The sequence below is a fragment of the Thamnophis elegans genome, chromosome Z, assembly GCF_009769535.1.
Source record: "Thamnophis elegans isolate rThaEle1 chromosome Z, rThaEle1.pri, whole genome shotgun sequence".
Classification (NCBI taxonomy): domain Eukaryota; kingdom Metazoa; phylum Chordata; class Lepidosauria; order Squamata; family Colubridae; genus Thamnophis; species Thamnophis elegans.
The window spans coordinates 95,675,589-95,696,954 of record NC_045558.1 but is presented as its reverse complement, the minus strand read 5'-3'; the positions used below and the strand labels follow the sequence as shown (position 1 = coordinate 95,696,954).

Below are 21,366 nucleotides of genomic sequence, written 5' to 3'. Positions count from 1 at the left end.
AATTCAATTTTTTTACTACTGGTTCTGTGGGTGTGGCTTGGTGGGCACGGCATGGCTTGGTAGGCGTGGTGTGACTTGTTGGGTATGGTTGGGTGGGCGTGGCAGGGGAAGGATACTGCAAAATCTTCATTCCCACCCGACTCTGGGGCCAGGCAGAGGTGGCATTTGCCAGTTCTCCAAACTACTCAAAATTTCTTCTACTGGTTCTCTAGAACCTGTCAGAATCTGCTGGTCTTCCCCTAAAATGATACATGTAGAGAAATGGATGGGAAGAACATTTGTCTTCCCTTCAGGGCACCGTATCAAAATTGCATTGAAACTTCTCTAGGCCTGAGCAAACATTTGTTTGTTTTGCTGTGATCCATTATTAAAAATCTTCCTCAAAAGTGGTAAATTTATTTTTATACTTCTTTATACCTTTTCATCCTCCTCTTTCAAGAGCTGAAAGTTTGGATTGCACTGAATTACTCTTCTTTAACCAATATGAGAAGGCCGCATTCTTCCTAGCTTTTCAAAATAGTCTGATATTACTTTGTCCTTGTTTTGAGTCCTCTGTTATACTTCATCAAAGCTTTAATAAATTGGAGGGTCTGAGCATGTGATGCCTGGCTCCTTCCAATTTTTTGAATCAGAGAGTAAATTAGCTCCCAGGTAACTGGGACCTGGGCCAGGTGAATCAAAGACGTGCACTCTCTATTGTACTGAAGTTTGTTCTCTGCCTTTATAGAGATGACAAGGTGCCGAAAACAACTTGAATATGGGGCCACAGTATCATTTGCTAGGCAGTGTCAGGCCACTCAAGTATGTGCCTTGGGCTAGGACACATGTCTATTCATGAAATAGTTGGGCAAGTGAGATCTTATGGCCATGGGCAGGGGCAAGAATTTATGGCCCACCCAATGTTGATTACACAGGGGGGGACGACAACCTTACTATCTGTAAATACTTCAGCCTAAATTGGGCAGTCAAGAGGAATTAGAAGAAAGTATAAGCTGAGTTTCCAGTCCTCATAACTTGTGTAAAAAAGAGTGGCAGACTAAGTAAGGAGCTCTTTTCATTTTAACAATGTAATTTAAGACAGTTTGCTGCTGCCGTTTTCAAACTCCCAATCAATGAAAATAATTCTTCATCAAATACAATTTATCCAGAAATCTTTAGTATATTCAGGTCAGCTTTCTATTCACTGTTGTTTTAATGCAAAAGTACGTAACTTGAAGTCCTCTAATGTCTATAATGTCTATTTTATATAATCATCTCTCCCATTGTTTTTTTCTTCCCCCACATATTTACTAAGATTCCCAGGCACCAAAAGCTATATCAGTTTTATATTCATTTCATATCCTTTATTTGGGGAGAGGGGAGGAATACATGCTGATATATACTCGTGGACCCATCTCACCAAACCCATATTAGGATCTCTGACTTTATGAAAAATATACAAATACTTAGCTGCATTGTTCAGTAAACAATTGACACAATTCAGCAAGGCTATTTGGTGGAAAGCTGAATTCACATACTATACACAGAATAATCTAAAACCTTCTGTTTAATATTGGAAAGAAACTAGAACTTTCTAATTGGAGTTTATGGATTACTGAATCAGAAAAGATTCATGGAAGATAAATGTTATATATGGTAATGGCAGTATGATTATTATATACACAAAGATGGAAGATAGTGAAATTCCCTCAATGCAAGAATGATTATAAAACTGTCAGAATTATGGAAATGGCAAAAGATATTTGTTTGGTCAGAAAGAAAAAAGCAAATATTTCTTTAAAGTTTGGAAATCTTTTACTGACTTTTTGCTAAAAAAAAAAAAGCAAAAGAAAAAAGCAAAATTATGATTTGTGGATTTAATAATTGCAAAAGATAAGAATATAATACAGAGTTGAAGGGGTTTCTGGAAGAGAAGAGGGAGGAAAGATATCGGTTTGTCAACATCTGTTGAACAAATTATTAGAAGCCATTGTTTTTCATAATTTTAATTTTTTTTCTTTGCCTCCATCTTTTCCTTTAGGTAAAATTCTCAGTAAACACAAAAAATATATAATTTATTTGGTGGACTTGAATCTAAAGGGATACTTATTTTGCTTTGTTAAACAAAAAAAAAGTTTAGCTAAGAACCAGTAGGTTAGTTATAAAACTCAGGACAACTAAGCAATAAACCTGTTATTTGGAATGGATGTCCTCACCTCTTCCCTCTTTCCCCACTTTGCTTCTTTCCCATGAAGGCTATGCCAAGGAAGATGAGAAAATGAAGAAGAATCTGCTTCAGCTTCTCAAGGATGGGCAATTTAATACTGAGAGCCATTGTCAGCCAAGAAGAAACTTTTCATACAAATATCACAGCTTCTGATCAAATAACAGTTAGAAAAGTAGGAAGAAATACTGGTGGCAGATCCCGGCTGGCAAAGAAAACATAGTTTTCACTTAGTTCCAACATTCAGAATTAAGCAATTGATGAAGTGGAACTAATACATAGGTTAATGAATGTCAAATGGATTAGATTTACAATGCATGTTAGTGGGAAATTATCTAAAATAATGGAACAAAGCCTGGAAACTTCAATAAAATATCTGATTTGTAAAATTCATGATCCATGAAGTTAAACAAAGGTTAAGACACCAGCCTGGCGGGAGATCGTGAGTTCAAGTCCTGCCTTAGCCATGAAAGCCAGATAGGTGACCTTGGGCTAGTTACTCTCTCTTAGCCAAACCCACCTGACAAGGTTGTTGTTGTTGCTGTTATGGGGAAAATAGGAGGACGAAAGACTATTAGGTATGTTCACCACCTTGACTTATTTATAAAAATAATTAAGGCAAGATACAAATAAATAAACAAACAGTTCAGTACTGTTGCTGGAGTAAAGACACTTTTACTACACGAAACTGCAACTACAATTACTGTGAAACGACATGTGGATAACAAGCTATGCAAATTTAAACTTCAGTAAACACAGTTTCTTTTAAAAAATAATGTAGGGACAAGATACTTGCATTTAAATAAGAGTGAGAAAGTCTTTACTGGAATTTATATTATATCTTTAAATCTTAGCAGATCTTAGATTTTAAGTAAAACAACAAAAAATTGAATGGAACATTTTCATTTTGGAGTGCAATAAACATCCTTAGCCACAATTAACAATGTTAATCAAAACAACTACTTCTGCATTAATTCTGGTCGAAGAATTTGGGTTATTGGTGTATAGGTAGTTCCCGACTTACAAGAGTTTATTTAAATTATCATTCGAAATTATAATGGCCCTTAAAAAAGTGACTTATGACCTGTTTTCACACTTACGATCATTACTCCATCCCAATGGACATGTTACCAAAATTCAGACGCTTGGAAACTGATTCATATTTATGACTGTTGCAGTGTCCCAAGATCACTTGAATACCTTTCGTGACCTTCTGACAAGCAAAGTCAATGGGGAAGTCGGATTCACATAACAACTGTTAAGTGTTAATTTAACATTAGTAGTGAATCACTTAATAACTCTGACAACAAAGATAATAAAGCTCACTTAATAAAACAGCTCACTTAACAACATAAATTTTGGGCTCAATTGTGGGCGCTAGTTGAAGACTACCTGTACAAGGTTGCAGAATATATTCTTAGCAAAGGGGGGGAAATTATTACTTTGGAATGTAAACTGGAATACCAACAAAAGGGGTCTACTATGCAAATGATTTAAGTGGACCGGCTAACTTTTAAATGAACTATGTACAGTAAAAGACTTTGCAGCTTTGGAAAATTTAAATCAAAAATGTATCCCATTATGTTATAACTGAGAGCCAATGCTGTCTATTGGTATCAGGCTAGAAACTAGAAGACCATGAGTTCTAATCCCATTTAAGCATGAAGCCAGCTACAGGACCTGGGGCCAAACCCTTTCCCTCAGTCCTAAGAATGAAACAATGGCAAATCACTTCTGAAAAGCCTTGCCAAGGCAACTGCAGGCATTTGTGCAAGGGGTCTCTGAGAATCGGACTTGCTTAAAGGAAAAAAAGTGTTCTAATTGCATAATATTGGAATCAAGCAATGAGAAATTTCATTTTTAAAAAATTTGACAATTTCTGAGGCTCCAAGAATCTGGACAACCATATATCAAAAACTACTTATTTGTTGTTATCTAATGATTGTCTGGACTTCTCTGTCACAGATATAATCTTCAATGGGTGGATCACATCTAAATGCAATGGCCTCATCAACGTTTGTTTTTGATTTTTCAGAACAAAAGCAAGGGGGAAATGACCAATGGTAAATAACAATTGCATAAAGTTGGAATTGTAACTCTGCTGTTCACAAACAAAATGAAAATGCCATCTACAAATTAGTAGTAGTAGGAGACTGCCACCTTTGAACTGAGTCTTCTAGGCAGAAAAGGTGACACCCGCCATTGCAGATGGAACTCCTCAGAATATCTGCATTTTAAATCAAGAAACAGATGTAGCAATCGGCTTTTCCTTAATTTCTTAAGGCAATTTCTCCAACTTCATGACTAACACTTCTTTGGGTAACCAGGTTGGAGAAAATTGCTTCAAGGAATATCTGATGCTAAACTCTTTTTTCTATCAGATCAATAATGTCTTTACATCATCCCTTAGGCGGTTGGCAGAGTTTGACAACAAAACTACTTTTTCAAGCTGAGCATGTTTAGAAAGGAAAAGTGATTCTCTGAAGTAACCTTGATGAAGCTAAAATGCTCCATCCCCCAACTAATGTTGGTACTGCCCACACAGCGTGATCCAACTAGAATTAGGATCAACAACCTCAATTTATGTAACCTTGTTGCCACTGGAAAATCTAGATGTACAAGTACAGGCTGTGGAGGAAAGGAGTTGCTAAATTGTTGAGAGACACAGGACAAGTATACTTTAATGCAAGTGAAGTGCCATTACTGTAGCTACTTTTCCTATTCAATGCCAACATGAAAAGCAGAATTTCAAAATAAAGAAACAGATGAAGACTCGCTATTTTCTGGAATACAGTTTCTATTCAAGAAGCTCATATTTCTACTCCCACAAGAAAGAAAGCGATTGTTACTCAGTGAGAAGTGGAAATATATTTTACATATGTTCAAATTCAATTTACACATACCATAACTAGATCCCTTGGGTCCAAAACTAACCCATAAGACTTTAGATAAACACAGCCTGTCACAGAAGGCTTAGGAGATATACAGACCAGGAAGCTAGACAAAGATTTTGTTACCTCTCCTTAATAAAAACAGCAGACAACTCCACCCAAACATACAAGGGTCCTGTGATGATAACAATATAATGACACCACCCATAGATTTCAGAATCTGGTAGATATATTGGGGTATGACCAAGAATATGTTTTAATTGGTCCTGCCTAAATATATCATACATTTTACTATTTTAATTTTTCACTGAATATTGATCCATGGAATGAAACATGAGATAGTATTGAATTTGATAGTTTATGCTTATTACTAGAAATCTAACGATACAAAATACTTGGAAAAGCCGACTTTTTGCAGTTTATTTAACATAGTGGCTTTACAAAATCTCAATTTTTTGCATTCTTTAATCGGCAGAGATCAATTTTTGCAGAGTTTGGAAATTATTTCTTTCTTCCACTCTTTGGCAGGACTACTAATGAAGAAAGGCCTCTGGCCAAACGAAGCCAAGTGTTTTGGTGCTGCCCATGGCAAGGACACATGGGGGTTGGTTCTGCAGCTAGAGGCCACTGCCAGTCAAAGGAAGTTCTCTGACTCTAAGTCAGCAGGGACCCTCCTCCAGGATAATCAACTGAAAGAGCCCGTAATAAAGTGCACTCCCAGCTGCTGGAATTCTCAGTGTGTCCATCAATGGTCTCCTGGCAACAGGCAGCAGGAGGCTGAAGGCCTCGGCCACCCAAATGAACAGGGACCTTGGCTCTTATCTGGCGCTGAGTGCAGCGTGGGAGGAGGCCGGGTTAAAATTAACTGCATTACAGATGGAGAGATCCTCTTCCGGAAAGAACCCCCTTCACTACTTTAGTAACTGCCAATGCCCCTTCAACTCACTTTTAAGTAATTTTTAATGAGAGGAAATAGGCATTGGTGAACAAACTAATAAATAAAATCTGGATGAGACAAATAAACAAACTGGTTTTAAATTAATTTACCAAAAGGTTTGCAATTAAGTAGACAACAAACCACCACAAAGAAGTATTAGTGGCAGTTAGTCTCACAGATGCTGACTGTTTTTTTTTTTAACAGAACAAATCCGGGGTGTAGTTTTGTAAATTTTGCACATCTTCCTTTCCCCTGCATTAACAATTTAAATACTATCAGTATGTAATGAGTCTTCTATCCATCCTCTGTGGGTTTTTTTTTAATTGTATTGCTCATCAACCCAAATTCAGGCAGTTTTTAGAGCCATCACAATAATCTCATTAATAGTCTAATAGTCCTCCCTCCATTTTTCACATTTTTTTCTGCCTTAAACTTTGCCCTTAGAAATAAAAACCAGAGCTTTGACAGACTTCTGTGTTGTGCTCAATTTTGTTTTGCTTTGCTGCATTTGTATTAATTTTGAAAAATTCAGAAAATATGAATATACACTTCTCAAGGAAGTATTTATATTTCCTATTAGTCACTTTCTTTGTATCCATTTAAAATGATTTATAGAGGAAGCATCTGCTAAATAGACTACTTTACTTGAATGTTTGTCCTTCCTTCCTTCCTTTTTTTCCTTCTTTCTTTCTTGCCTCCCTCTTCCTATGATGTAATAAACTTAACTGAGTCATCCAATTTCCCAGAACCAGTTTCTCCTTCCCAAGAAATCTGTTACTTCTGTGCAACATCCACAAATCGACTAATGTAATACCTGAATGTAACAACAGAATAACAGAGTTGGAGGAGACCTTGGAGATCTTCTAGTCCAACTCCAAACTCAAGCAGGAGACCCTATATCATTTCAGGCAAGTGGCTGTCTCTTCTTAAAAACCTCCAGTGATGGAGCACCTATAACTTCCAAAGACAAGCCATTCCACTGGTTAATTGCTCCCACTGTTAGGAAATTTCTCCTTAGTTCTAGGTTGCTTCTCTTCTTGATTAATTTCCATCCACTGTTTCTTGCCTTGTCTTCTGCTGGTTTGGAAAATAGGTTGACCCTTTCTTTTTTGTGGCAGCTCCTCAAATATTGAAACACAGTTATCATGTCACCCTAGTCCTTCTTTTCATTAAACTAGACATACCCGGTTCCTGCAACCGTTCTTCATAAGTTTTAACCTCCAAGCCCCTACCTAATCTTTGTTGCTCTTTTCTGTACTCGTTCCAAATTTTCAACATCTTTTTTATAATGAGATGACCAAAACTGGATGCAGTATTCCAACTGTGGTTTTATTAAGCCTTTCTTCATAAAGCAGTCCTAGTACTTCATGTGATCTGTTAATGTAATCTAGGATTGCATTGGTTTTTTTGTTCACATTGCTGGCTCATATTTAAGAAATAGTTCACTAGAACTCCAAGATTCCTCTCACAGTTAGTGCTATTGAGTCAGATTTCACCCAATCGAAACCTGTACATTTGATTTTTCTTGCCTTACATTTCTCCATATTAAATTTCATTTGTTGGATAGATGAAAAAAAGGTAAAGGAGTTCCTGCAGATTTTATTCTACTATTCTTTGCCTACTATGGGGGGCAGTGTTCATTCCCATTTCAACACTATTGAGCCAGTGCTGTCCTATGATTATGTGGCCAGCTGATGTCACACAGTGCTATTACTTTGCCACTGAAGTAGTACCTATTATCTATTTGCATTTATATGTTTTCAAACTGGTAGGTTGGCAGGAGCTGGGGTGAGGACAGGAGCTAGGGTCTCAAACTAGGGCTCCTGGCTTTCCAACTGATAAACTCATTATTTTAACCTCTGAGCCACCATGCTGTCCCTTTTTTGAATAGGACCCAGTATAAATCACACCCAAATTTCTTTAGCTTACTAACTCCAGTCCAGATCTGCTAATGGAAGCCTACCTTATAAATGAATGGAATTACCATACTCCTGTCAAGGAGGAGTAGGAGGATAGTCTTGAAGAAGGTATGCAATAGTTTTTAGGAAAGTATCAGCTTAGCCCTGAAAGATAATAGGGGGTGAAAAAGAAACTCAAGATTTCCCTGCCTTGATTTATTTTTTTATTTTTTTTAAAGAGGGAGACTGTCAAGACTTTACAGTTTCTCTATAATACATAATATAGTAGAGCTCCAGTAGTTCTTGCCTTATCTATACCCTGCTCTGGCCTACCTCAAAGAACTGGAAACATCTCTGAATATCAGCCTAATGCAGACAAAGAGATATTCTGTTTGGCTGTCTCATCATTGTTATACATGGACTAGATCAAAACGGACATTTAGTCAAAATGACAAACTAAATACAAAGCAGCAATAGCATTTAAGTATTAAACCCAAATCAAAATTATATCTCATCTTTGCTTCAGGGCCATTGATTCAATAGCTTAAAAGGAATAAAATAAATGCCAGAGAGTTAAAAGGAAGCAGTAACAAAAATGATCAAGGATTTTTCTTGTTTTCGCTTGAAATTAACCTGGCAGTTTCCAGAAGAATATGCAGATTGAAACAGTTAAACTTCATTTGCACATTTCTCCAAATAAATCTTAGCTCAAAAGTGTACTTTGCACAAATGTATGTATTTTTACCTAAGTAAGATAATCCGTGACTTATAACCACAACTGAGTGCAATTTTGTTGTTGTTAAGTGGGATATTTGTTGTTAATTTTGTTCCATTTTACAATCTTTCCTGCCACAGTTGTTAAGCGAATCCCTGCAGTTGTTAAACTACTGACATTGTTGTTAAGTGAATCTGATTTCCCAATTGATTTTGCTTGTCGGACATTCGCAAAAGGTGATCACATGACCCCAGGACACTGCTACCATCATAAATATGAGTCAGTTGCCAATCATCTGAATTTTGATCACGTGACCAAGGGGACACTGCAATGGTCGTAATTGTGAAAAATGGTTATAAGTCACTTTTTTCAGTGCTGCTGTAATCTTGAATGGTCACTAAATGAACTGTTTTAAGTTGAGGACTACCTATATGTATTTAAAAATTGCATCTGTGTAAAATATGTTCAGGAATAATGAACATTTCAATGTGGTTGGATTCAAAATAGGAGCCGCTAACTTACAAATTAAGACAAGACAAACTGATACAGGCAAGAAATTGAATGATCTCAATTACTTACTGCTTTAGTCAAACATAAGGTGAGATTGTACTGTATTCCTCAAATTCGGGCTATGCAGCACAAATCTAGTAGTAGTATGCAAACTATTTCAAATTCAAAACAATGGACCTGATCTTACTGGAATACTTTTGAAAGGTCAAAACAATCTGTTTCAAATTCAAAGTAGGGTGTTACGTATTCAAAGCATTTCGCCCATGCCTATTACGTTTGAAATAGTATGAGGTGCTAAAGGTAGGTAAATAGGCACTGCAAAGCAGTAATATTCTGAATATTTTCTTATCAAAATTATTGCCCACAGACATAAGTACTTCTTTGATAATTTATCTCCAAGATCCTTCTTAAAGAGATTGCTCTTGAGTCATCTACATGAATAGAGTCAGTGCAAGCGTGGTGACATTGGCAAAGCACCTTTCTGCCAGATTCTTTCCATTTGAGACTTGAAACAATAACAAAAGTGCGTAACACCTCATTTTAAATTTCCAAGCATATTCTTAATGATCTTCCTCCTATCCTGTTTGAATTTAAAATTGCAGTGTGTCAACTCATTCCTAATTCAAAGAGCACAGAAAAACCAGCTCTATGAGGTTGAGGATTTGGCTGTGTTTAAAAGAGGTAGAGATTCTCTCCCCTCCCCCCCTCGCCTTTCTCTCTTCCTTTTTATCGCCAGGATTCTTAACTTGTAACAAAGGCAAAGTAACTTATATTGTTCTCATTCCATGTCATTAGCATATGATTAAGAAATAAGTATTCATATTACTTGTAATAATTTTAATACTTATATTTTCAAAGACTGTTTTAACGTTGGTTGAACCTTAATGAAAATAAAATACAACAAATAAATAAAGACTCAAATCTTGGTTAAGCAGGTGATTAACAAATATTCCTTAAAGAAATTTTTTAAAAGTCCAAACCCATATTATCATCAACATAGCTGATTCTTGTTTTGCAAAGGAAGGAAGGAAGGAAGGAAGGAAGGAAGGAAGGAAGGAAGGAAGGAAGGAAGGAGGGATTTTATAATCTGTAAATAATTGTATACCTTCAGCAAAGATAATTTAGTAGAATAAGGTTTCTGTTAAAGTGATGCTTATGGCAGGCACATGAAAACTCTCTAAGGAGATTGTATTAATATAACCTAGAGCTTTTTGTTAGTAACAGGGAGATAAAATATGTTTTGGAAGCAAATGGTTGGATATATATATAGAGAGAGAGAGCACTAAGAAACCACAGAATGGTTTAACATAACATGGAAATTATATAATTTATAATACTACAGAGTAAAACTCACCTACTGTCTGGAACATGGACTCCTGAGAAATTGATTTTCATGTAGTTGGGAAAAATATTATCCACCTATTAATTTATAAAGTGTCTTTCCATTGAACATTCATTAATTTTTATATATAATTTTTATTGAATACATGGACAAAAAGATAAACATAAGAACATATATAAAGAAAAGTTAAGGAAAAGGAAAGTATTAGTATAAATAAAGAAAAGAAAAAAAGCAATTTCTGATCTTCTTTATAGTAGTTATAGACCAAATTATTATCCCTCCTCACTAAGATTATGGCTCTCCTCTGTCCTGTTCAATCTTTTTAATATTAATTTCTAATATTGATTTGGAAATCCAGAAATCACCATTTCATTTTCCCCTTTTTAGAAAAAGGTTAATCAAAGGCTTCCAACTACATTTATAAAAATGCTTGTTTTATCTTTAATAAACAGGTCAGCTTTCACATGTCTGTATACCAATCTATTCCCCTCCATTGTGGGCCATTGTGGGTATTTCATTATTTCTTCAGTGTTTTGTATATAGCAGTCTTGCTGCAATTACCATATACAAAATCAATCTTCAATAATATTTTTATAACTAGTTATCCATAAGACACAATAGGGCAATTTTAAAAAATCTAGTTCAATTAGAATATTAACTTTTTTTAAAAAAATTATTCAGTATGTATTCATATATTTTTTTGTTTTTCACTAGTCCATTCATGAGAAAATTGTGTTTTTGTGTTTTTCATATTTCCAATACTGATTGGGAATTCTGACGAGCTGCAATAGTTTCAACTAGCCACATAAATTACAAATGGAGAGACTACACATCCACTCAAGAAACATTTCTCCTTTTGAAAAGAACATGTAGGTATTAACATTCTGAACTCTTGTTTAGTTATACAGGAAGAAACAATGCAGGAAGAAAATATATTCAACTGCTCCAACAATTACTGAGTTCAGTTCCGTTGTTATTTTTAAGATTCTAAGCATATATGACCTTGACTATAAAGTTCCTGTAAATTCCCATTAGTTAAGCAAGGACTCAAAATAAATCATCCTATATGATGCTGTTCACAGATTTATATAGTTTAGGAATTTTTTTGTAAGATTTTTTATGGTACTTCATAGGTAGCAGATTCAAAACAATGTGCTCATTATATAATCCTCTTTGGAGTACAAAGCATAGGAAAGTTGCAACTTTCAAGTGTCCTTTTGCTATTATGCTAAGCATGCTATGCTAAATCTCTTCTAAATTGAACCAATCGTTATTTCCGTCTAGCATCCCTACTGATCTGCAGGAGTTTCCACAGAAAATATCATTTGCCTTAATCCCTCTAGAGCAGGGATGTCAAATTCACAGCCCACAGGCCGGATGTGTCACGTGCTGGCCATGCTGACCCCCAGTTTAACGAAGGGGGGGGAAGTCACCAAACGTCATGTGACGTGATGCCACAAATTTGATACCCCTGCTCTAGAGCAATGTTTTCCAATCTTGGAAATTTTAAGATGGGTGAACTTCAACTCCCAGAATTCCCCAGCTAGCAAGGCTGCTTTGGGAATTCTGGGAGTTGAAGTCCACACATATTAAAGTTCTAAGGTTGAAAAACACTGCTTTAGAGCTTTATAACAGAACGCATGCTAATGGAGGCAGAAGATATGTCAATCCTTCAGTGGCACGGCACACAAAAGTGTACTTTCCAAAGATTTGGTAACCTTAAATATGGGTGCCGGTATTAGTTCCAATCCTTGTTCTAAAGCTTCCCAAAATAACATCATGAAGCACTTCAGATATTCAAAAAGTGTTAGATAAAAGTGATCATTATTACCTACCAGTAGCAGCTGTGACTTATTAACAAACTGTTGCTAGGTTCTGAAATAACAATCCTTTCCTCTTTCAGGAACTGTTCTTGTGTTTCAAACTGCTTGTAGGAATCTACAGGTCTTGTAAATCTGAGTGACACTCCAAGGGCCACTTGCATGGCTTGTTGCTCCCACTCTCAAACATAACCCTACTTGGAGAAGGTCAGAAGACTAGAATAGTGTTGCATTAACAGCAGCACCTTGATTTCTCTTCCAGGAGTAATCCTCTAACTTGAGGGTGGCAAGAGTTGGGAATAGGGAGGAAGAGAAGATCAGTATTTAAAGACAAGAGATCTATAGTGCAGCCACAACAGGAATGGCTCAGTTAAAATTTTATTAACCACTATAATCAGGCAGGCAGTTACTTTGATACATTAATCTTCTCCCTCCCACATGCAATTCCACTGCATGTTAGCTATGTATAATCAGGGATGTTCAATGTGCCACCTCAGACTCCATACATTTCCTAAACTCATTTTTATGGCTGCAAATCTCCTTCAAATGTCAATGCCTTTTCATCTTGAAACAAGAAATTCATGAGAACTGCTGTATAACAGTCAATGAACATAAAATTGGCTTAAAATAGCTTTAAAATGAGATGAAACCACCCCCATCCCCACCCCTATTCTGCAGAAAGAAATGAAATACATAGCTTTTCTCCAAGTGCATCATTTTTATGGAAACATGTATAGGAGCAGGAAATCAAGAGAAGCCTGTTCCAGGTTACCATAATTCTACAAGGAATGCATTTCTCTAAGCACATACTGTATGTCCTCTTGTACTTGAGCATCCTCTGCAATATTACAGATGATACAATTGAACAAGGAAAGAAGTTCTCTTCCATTTGACTAGAGATGCTATTTTGCTCCTATTTCTCATTTCCACTTTTGGGGACCTTGTAGCAGAAAAAAATCCAGGCTATCTAGAGCTAGTTAATGTCCTTTAAATTAAACTGAGAAATGTCATGGGGAAGTGAGGTCAAGAGTTGCATTGGGAAAGTAGACTTTTCTCTTGGTCTGAAAACCATTTTGGTTTAATTTTTAATAAAAACTCTGCAGTGGAAATATAATGAAGCGGAAAGCAAAGGAATCTTCTGATGAAAGCTTGAAAGTCACCTTGGCAATAAATTAAGCCTATGGAAGTTGCATACTATATATTTGAATGCCAAAGTAACATCTTCCCAAATTGTTGTCTCAGATTACTATTCTTCTCTTGGTCTGAAAACCATTTTGGTTTAATTTTTAATAGAAACTCTGCAGTGGAAATATAATGAAGCGGAAAGCAAAGGTATCTTCTGATGAAAGCTTGAAAGTCACCTTGGCAATAAATTAAGCCTATGGAGGTTGCATACTATATATTTGAATGCCAAAGTAACATCTTCCCAAATTGTTCTCTCAGATTACTATTCTTCCATGTAACTTCTTTTAAGCAAAGATCTAAGTGTCTTTTGATGCTCCTTGACTGCAGAACACAAGCTCATATTATTCAGAATTTCATTTGGTCGCAGCATATCACAGTTAATCTAGAAAAGATATGATAAACTTGTGTTTGAAAGTGATTTGAATTGTAGTACCGATGTATTCAGTTGGGCCCATTCAAGAAGTTCAGAAGTTGCTTGAGAGAAAAGTAGAACACGTTTACTATTATTTTCAAAAGAAGCAGAGACATTTTATTCTAATTACTTCCTCCGAATGATATGGTTTGAAATAATTCTCAAATTTAGTCTGGGTTTGTTGTCAGTATATATAGAAGAAACCACAGATCTCTCAAGGAGAGACTGCCACTTAAAACTAGTTTATGTGATGCCATAGGCCAAGTATTTTAAATACGGCTTTTTGTTTGCTTGATGAAGAACTATGCAGAATTTAAAACCTTGCAGAATATTTTGTTATTTGATTTTTTTTTTACCTTTAAAAATGTTATTCCACCAGTAAGGATTGTGAAATGTATTGCAGCAGTAGTCATTACAACAAACGTTTACGTGATTGTAGACATTGTACAAAGAAATGTTATGGTGGCAAAAATTCAGAAAATATATGCCTTTCAGTAAAATTTGATAGTTAGAAAAATGCTACCAGATTTTGTAAACCAATAAGCTGCAAAGTAATATAGTCAGAGGATCAGGGCTATCTGGACCTAAATATGGCATTTGAATTTCATTTTCTTACTGAGAGCTCTTGCTGAAGCCTTATTTGAAACTGATAAATATAAGACCAGGTTATGATATATTCAATTAAACTACAGTTAAATAAATTATGACTTAATACAATGTGCAGATCCAGCCCGAGGGCAGGGCTGGTTCACCCCAATCTTACAGACATGTACACTCCCAAATTTCCAGATGCTCAAACTTGTAGAAAGGCAAGACCAGCCTGAATATGAAGTAATGTCTTAAATTCCTAACTATAAATCACTGTCATATATCTGGAATGAGGAAGAACAGAAAGGCCTCAGCCCCAGGACCTCTTTCTTTGGATCTCAACCAATGGATCTCCTTTATTGCTGATGCTCTCAAAAGTGGCTTCTGCTGTTATTGGCCACTGAGGTTACTACTGAAATCCTTCCATTCCAGTTGCTGGGAACTGCCCTCAATGGCCATTTCAGGCTGCATCAAGGACAAGACATCTGGTATCTGCGGAGACATCTATCTTTCATAATATCAGGTCCTTAATAAATACAAGTTCAGCATCTTTTGAAAGAGGGCATGTATGCATTTGAAAACAGAACTTTCACTTTCTGGAAAGAGTATTACTCTTATGTTACACACCTTAATTTATAAGAGAAGACAGGTGGATTCAAACAACTTGCTTTGTTGCAGGTCTTCACCATTGGGTGTATTATACACTTTCTGCTGTTTCTGTAAGTAACCAAAATAGTAACTAATACAGCTATGCAAAGGCTGTATGCAGTGCCTCTGCATAGTTGTATTAGTTTTTGTTTTATTACTTGGAGATAGGGGTGGTATGGAGTAATGGCACCACCTTGTCTTCTCTGCTTTAACTTCATGGTTGTTTATGGGCGACTTCTGGATGTCGCAAGGCACGTAGATAGAAAGCTGCTAGCACTACTATTTCCTCTGCCTCTCTCAAGAACAGAATTCCTTTTTATCTATTGTTCATGTCCGCTTTCTCCTGCGCTGCTATTTTTCACCTGTGAGTTGGGCTAGGCTTGGGCTCAGGTTTAGGACTCTTTCAGAAAAATGGTAGACCCTTGTTCAAAAGTAGCCTGATAGTCTGCTTCCTAACATTTCTTAACATTTCTTCAGGCAATCTAACAGGTGGCTAAACATGACTTTCCAAGCACACATCTACACTTGTCCAATCCTGCCATGCCACACCTTACAGAAGGTGATTGGTGGTTGGTTCCCTGCCAGTCTACAATGCTTGGCAGGAGGAGAAATGAAGCTGAGAGATTCTACCAATCACTTTCTTTACTCATCCTTCATTAAATCAATAAGAGCAAGATCACTCACCAGCCTTGTTATTTTGACAGAGTAGAACTTGACAACTGAATCAGCAATTTTTTTGCCAGCATTACTTCGAACTCAAGGACTTGTGGGCATCCTTCAATAAGTTATCTAACTGAGTCCAAATGTGGAATGCCACAAATTAAAATACTATAACAATCAATGTAGTGTATATGCTGCTTTAAATCAAAAAGTACAGAACAAGGAAGCACTAGTGAGACAAAAGAAGGTAATAAAAAAAACCTTCTCTGCATAATTTATAGCATGCTATTAGCATTATTTTTATTGCCACATCAAATGTTTTGCAACATTCCAGAAAACACCATCAAATTTGGCGTCTCTGACTCAAGCACCATTATTATCAATTCAAGTTAGCACACACATAAAAAGCTTATCTTTCTATCTAAAGTTTAAATAGTAAACATTTAACTTGGGGTGTGGGATAGAAAGAAAATAATTTAATTTTCTAGAGAGGCAAGCAAAAATTAGTACTGTATGCTCCATTTAATGCCTACATTTAAAAAAAATAATCAACCAGTGTTTTTGAAACCCATTGTCTTCAGTCCAGTATCACACATCTACGTATCAGTTCTCCAGAGACAACTGCTGACACTAATCAGAAGAAAGTTTGTATCTATTTAAAAAGGCAAAAGTTTTTCAACATAATTATATTTATTGAGACACTAAATTGAGATTGTGAAATGCAGTGTGAATTACAAGTCCACCTTCCTTTTGAAAAGACCGTCACCTCTGCTTGTGTTTCTGTGATTTAATGTTCTTCTCTTCCTTTTCTGACTTTTAGAAATTTACCAGGTAATATTCCTCCACCACTGACCTGATTTCCCCAGAAGGAAGTCCACAAAAGGAAGATCATCTTTTCATGAAGCCTCTCAGAACACTAAATAAGGCTAGGAGAAGCCTTATTTAGGCTGAAGAATACCAGCAGTACAAACTGTTTTTCACACTGGTGTCTTCCAGATATCTTGGTCTACCATTCCTATCAACCTCCCATGATTATGTAAGCCCATTACATCTTGGGGAAAAAGTTAAGGAGATGGATAAGAAATTCCTGGTTCTTCTGCACCCATTTGGCCTGAGATTCATGAGACCCATGAGACACCACTTATTAATCTCTAAATTTCATTCCTTTAAATTCAAGGAACCCAATAATATTTTCACAATATTTCCTTAACAGAACCCATTCAAATAAGATATGCAGCAAAAATGCCTGACCTGCATATCATGAATTATTTATTATTATTAACCAGATTCAACTGAACATTTGTTCTCAAATCATCCTTAACTTATTCAACTTCTTTGGAGTAGCAAGATCAAGAAAGGCACTGAGAGAATATTGGGTGTATGTAAACAACCTAAGGCCAAAAGAGTTGGACAGGACAGCATTTAAAGATGGGAGTGGAACATCCATAAAAGGTACTTATAAACCAACTTTTGAAAAGTAGCAAAATGTTCAGTACGTAACCGTGAACAATTAAAAGACAGATGGCAGGCCATCTCTATTTTTGATGGACAATTCCTGCTGGGATTATGACCAGCAGCACTGAACAATGATGAAATGTATAGTTTTCTTTTCTGTAAACTGATATCATCCAATAATAATACATTTCCTATTCCACAAGTCCCAATCATCAAGCTTATCCTGTCTGGAAATTATGGCAACTGTGATCCAACACTTCAAGTTTGTATAAGGCTCTAGTTTGTGGAAGGCTGGTATGGCAACTTGATAAAAATGAAATCCACAAACTCAAATGTGGCTTACTTTTCAGTAGCCTAGGATTTCATTATAAATCTAAATCAGATCCAGCCAAACTTCATATTCGATTAGAACTACTGGCCACTGATTATTTCTTGACAGTAAAATGATTTTAGATTGGTGCTTCCATTTTTTTCGTTCTGAAAAAAAAATCAAAGTAAATGGGCTCCAGGGAGATTTAAAAATTAAAATTCTTTGAATATATGCAAAAGCTGGGACAAACCCGCTTCTGCCATCGTCCATTGAGAGCTTCAGCTTTTTATCTCCCTTCCTTACAAGGTAGAAACATTCTCTCTTATTCACACATACGCTTTTGTATAGCAATCCAGATAACCCCTAATTTAACTCATGAGTAATTCAACCAGACTTCAGACTTCAGGCTCATAATCACTGATTATGAGTGCACGGATTGCAACAAAACAGCCAACCAGAACAACAACAACAACTCCTTTCTCGAAGGGCGGGGCTGTAAAGACAATCTCCTACACTAGATCGACGATAGACCCGGACCCAAAAGAGTGAAATGATCTCCCGAAGAACTAGTAATCCGGTGCATTCTCCTGATTTGCTTTGTTAAACTAAAATCCGGGCGAACCCGTTGAGAAAAAGTCAGTTTTCCATGAAAACTTCTCAGATCCCATCTGCAAAAGCTGCCCCACACAAAACCCACCGAGTTTAACAACCGAAGTTGCGTTTATTCTCTCTCCCACTCGCCTCGCCCTGCCTTCCCTCAGGGTTGGCCCCTATACAAGAGTAGTTCCATGCTGTTTATCGACCCCGTACAATAAAATTACACTCTCACACAGAAGGCGTAAACCGAGAAACTAATTGGCACGCAAGATTGTGTCTGTTGTGCAATTCTTCTTTCCCTCTTTTTCCCTTTTCTTTTTTTTCTTCGCTCCCTCTCCCATTAAATCTTCCATGATTCAAATCACATGTACAATGTATAAGCATTCACAATGACTTACCTTGGGTAGTAGAACCGCTTGGCCAGACAGAAACCAAGAGAAACCCCATTCCGAACCAGCAGGGACAAAAAATGTGGCCCATTGTTTTATCATTGCAACCCCCTGCGCATAATGTTCTAGACTAAGAAGTGGAGTTATTTCCACACAGCAATCTTCAAAAATGTTCCCACCAGCTTCCCTCCACACTTCTTGGCTACCTAACTTTTCAACTCCTTTCACTTCCTTAAAAAAAAAAAGTCACCACCTCTGTGGGTTGGTTTTTTTTTCCTTCTCCGCCAACGCTAAACATCAGGAACGCGCCGAGCGCGGGCACGAGAAAGATTCCAGTTCCCCCGGGAGCGGCTAATGAGCTCCTCTGGGAACGTACGTAAATTATGCCTATGGAAAGTACAGCAGAAGAAGAAAGCTTTCTCTTTTTTCCCCCCTTTGATTCAGTACTGCTGAAGTTCAAATTTTCTTTTTGGCTTCGGATTTTTTTTTAACTTGTAGATCATTGGTTGACTGACGAATGCAAATCTCAAAGTAACATAGAAATATGTTACTTTATGGAGCCCACGTTACTAATGGAGCCCACCCTCCATTAAAAAATTGCAGAACAAAAAACATGATCGATAAAATTAGCACCATAAAACGTTACACATCCACAAAGATCAGTAATAACGCCAAAATTTAGATGATATATTTGTAAAGTGCTTCTAAATTTGTATTAATCTTGTATTGTCTTGAATGAGTGGGAAGATTGTATCAATCTTGAATGAGTTGATGGGAAAAAAGCTATTTGAGAGACTGATTAATCAGAAAGATTAGCCTGAAAGATTAATTGTAAAGTTTTTAACTTTGATAATAGAAAAGCATACTATCTATGCATAACAGGTTTTTTCCCCTAAAGGGCTGAAAGAAATCAATATTATTTTCTCACCTATTTCAAAATACAAAAGTTACTGATACAAAACAGTTTCAATAAATAAGTAAATAAAGCTATAAGGTAAAAGTTATATTTACTTGTATACCAGCATTTAGGGATGTGTGCATATATTGTGTTTGCATAAAGAGAATAATTTGTTTTTTTATCTTTTAGTTTTTACCTAATTTTTACCTAATTATTTTTTACCTTTCCATAAGAATCATGAATTAAAATTGCCCTAATCAAGTTTTTAAAAATTCACTATGTAACCCTATGTTTAATAACCGATATTATTGAATTAATGAAGACTAATTTCTGTATAAGATATGACTGCAATATAAAACAAAAACATAATTTTAATCAAAAGCATCTAAAAGGGAACACGTGTAAGTCAAAATGTAGTTATTTAAGTTTATCATATTATTGTTCATTGTTTGTAAACTACGAATTAAGCTGTGCATATTTATGAGTTATTCAACAAAACTATGGTTTTGTGGAAATTGTAGAATGACTATAAGTATTGCTTATGTTTACAGTAAGTTTCATGCACTGTGAATTAAACTTGAATTCTCTTTCTGGGAAACAGGTGCTATGTACTGTAGGAAGTTAGCACCCATCCCTCTCCTAGAAGAATAAAATATTCTGGGAAATATTAAGAAGGCAGAATATTATATTTCCCTGGATCAGAAATGGAGTGTTCTTAGGCAGGAAACAGACTCACTCTTAATAGCCCCATTTTCTTAATGGGCCATTAAGATGCCCAAGGCAGTCTATTCTACATAATAAAGAGTTCTCTCCTTCAACTCCAGAGTAATGGGATTAAGGCATGATAGTGTTAGCCCTTCACCACTCAACACATGGCACCTGGAAATTCAAACTTGGACTCAAAACAAAGCCTAGAGTTGCCCCTGTATGGCCCCATGGGAGTCTGACAACCAATCAGAATACAGGAAACAGAGGAATAGGAAACAGAGAGTATAAAGCCTGGAACTTTCAGCCCTTCTTTCTCTTTCTTGTTCTTCACCCAACATTGAAACACGTGATCACCTTTTCTGTTCAGGACTCAAGCCATGTGGTCCTGTCCACCAGTAAACCATCTTTCCAAGCAGCCTCCATGTCTCTAGTGTTTGGAGCTGAACCCAAAAGGACATTTCTTCCAACAGTACTTTTAACAATAAAAATGAAACATAATGTTTATTTCCTGCTTTCCACTCAACGGTCAACTGAGATTATGTTTCTAGAATATAATGATCTCCTCAGATGTGGCGTGGGATGAATGGTGGGAAAATCTTTTCTGCAATGCCCCTCCTTTTTGGAAATGAAGTTGCTCCAGAAAGCATAATCAAAACATCAGAGAGGCCCACTTACAGGCTTCATGGCTGCTGTTTGGCCTCAGGCAAATGCCCTTCTCTTTCGCTAGGCTGTTAAAAAATTACCTCCGGCCTCTTACATGCACATGCATACCTTACTTGGATTGAATGCCTCTAGAGGAATATAATGCTTTTTAAGAACACCTACAATACCTGTTTGAAATGTCCCTGATGACTAATCAGCAGAATGTGCAAAAGAGTTTTAGCACGTAGGTAAAGGGAGAAAGTTATAAAGGAAGTGAGCCCAATAAATCACAAGAACTATATTCTGCCATGCCCAGTGAAATAAACAGGAGGGTGCAGCTGCAGCATCATTGCTGGAGAGAGGCCTGTTCAACTTCTGGATATGAACAGCTCATAAGGGTCTGCATGGAGTGATGACAAAACATGTTTTGTCATTGCAAACTCCATGACTTCTTGCATACTTGGCTGAGACAGAGGGATATAAGTACATTAGAGCACAATTTGCACAAAGCCACTACAAAAGTTGGCATTCACTGCAAGTAGCAATGCAACAGTTGGA

General features: G+C 36.5%; 1 protein-coding gene across 1 annotated transcript in view; it reads right to left on the bottom strand.

The window, feature by feature from the left end:
• Positions 1-18,838, bottom strand: part of ERBB2 (erb-b2 receptor tyrosine kinase 2) — a 72,785-nt gene extending 53,947 nt beyond the window's left edge. Inside the window, 1 exon segment of the mRNA XM_032235678.1 lies at positions 18,570-18,838. Within this exon segment, the coding sequence (XP_032091569.1) occupies positions 18,570-18,651 (82 nt within the window). The 5' untranslated portion in view covers positions 18,652-18,838.
• Positions 18,839-21,366: the final 2,528 nt, after the last annotated feature.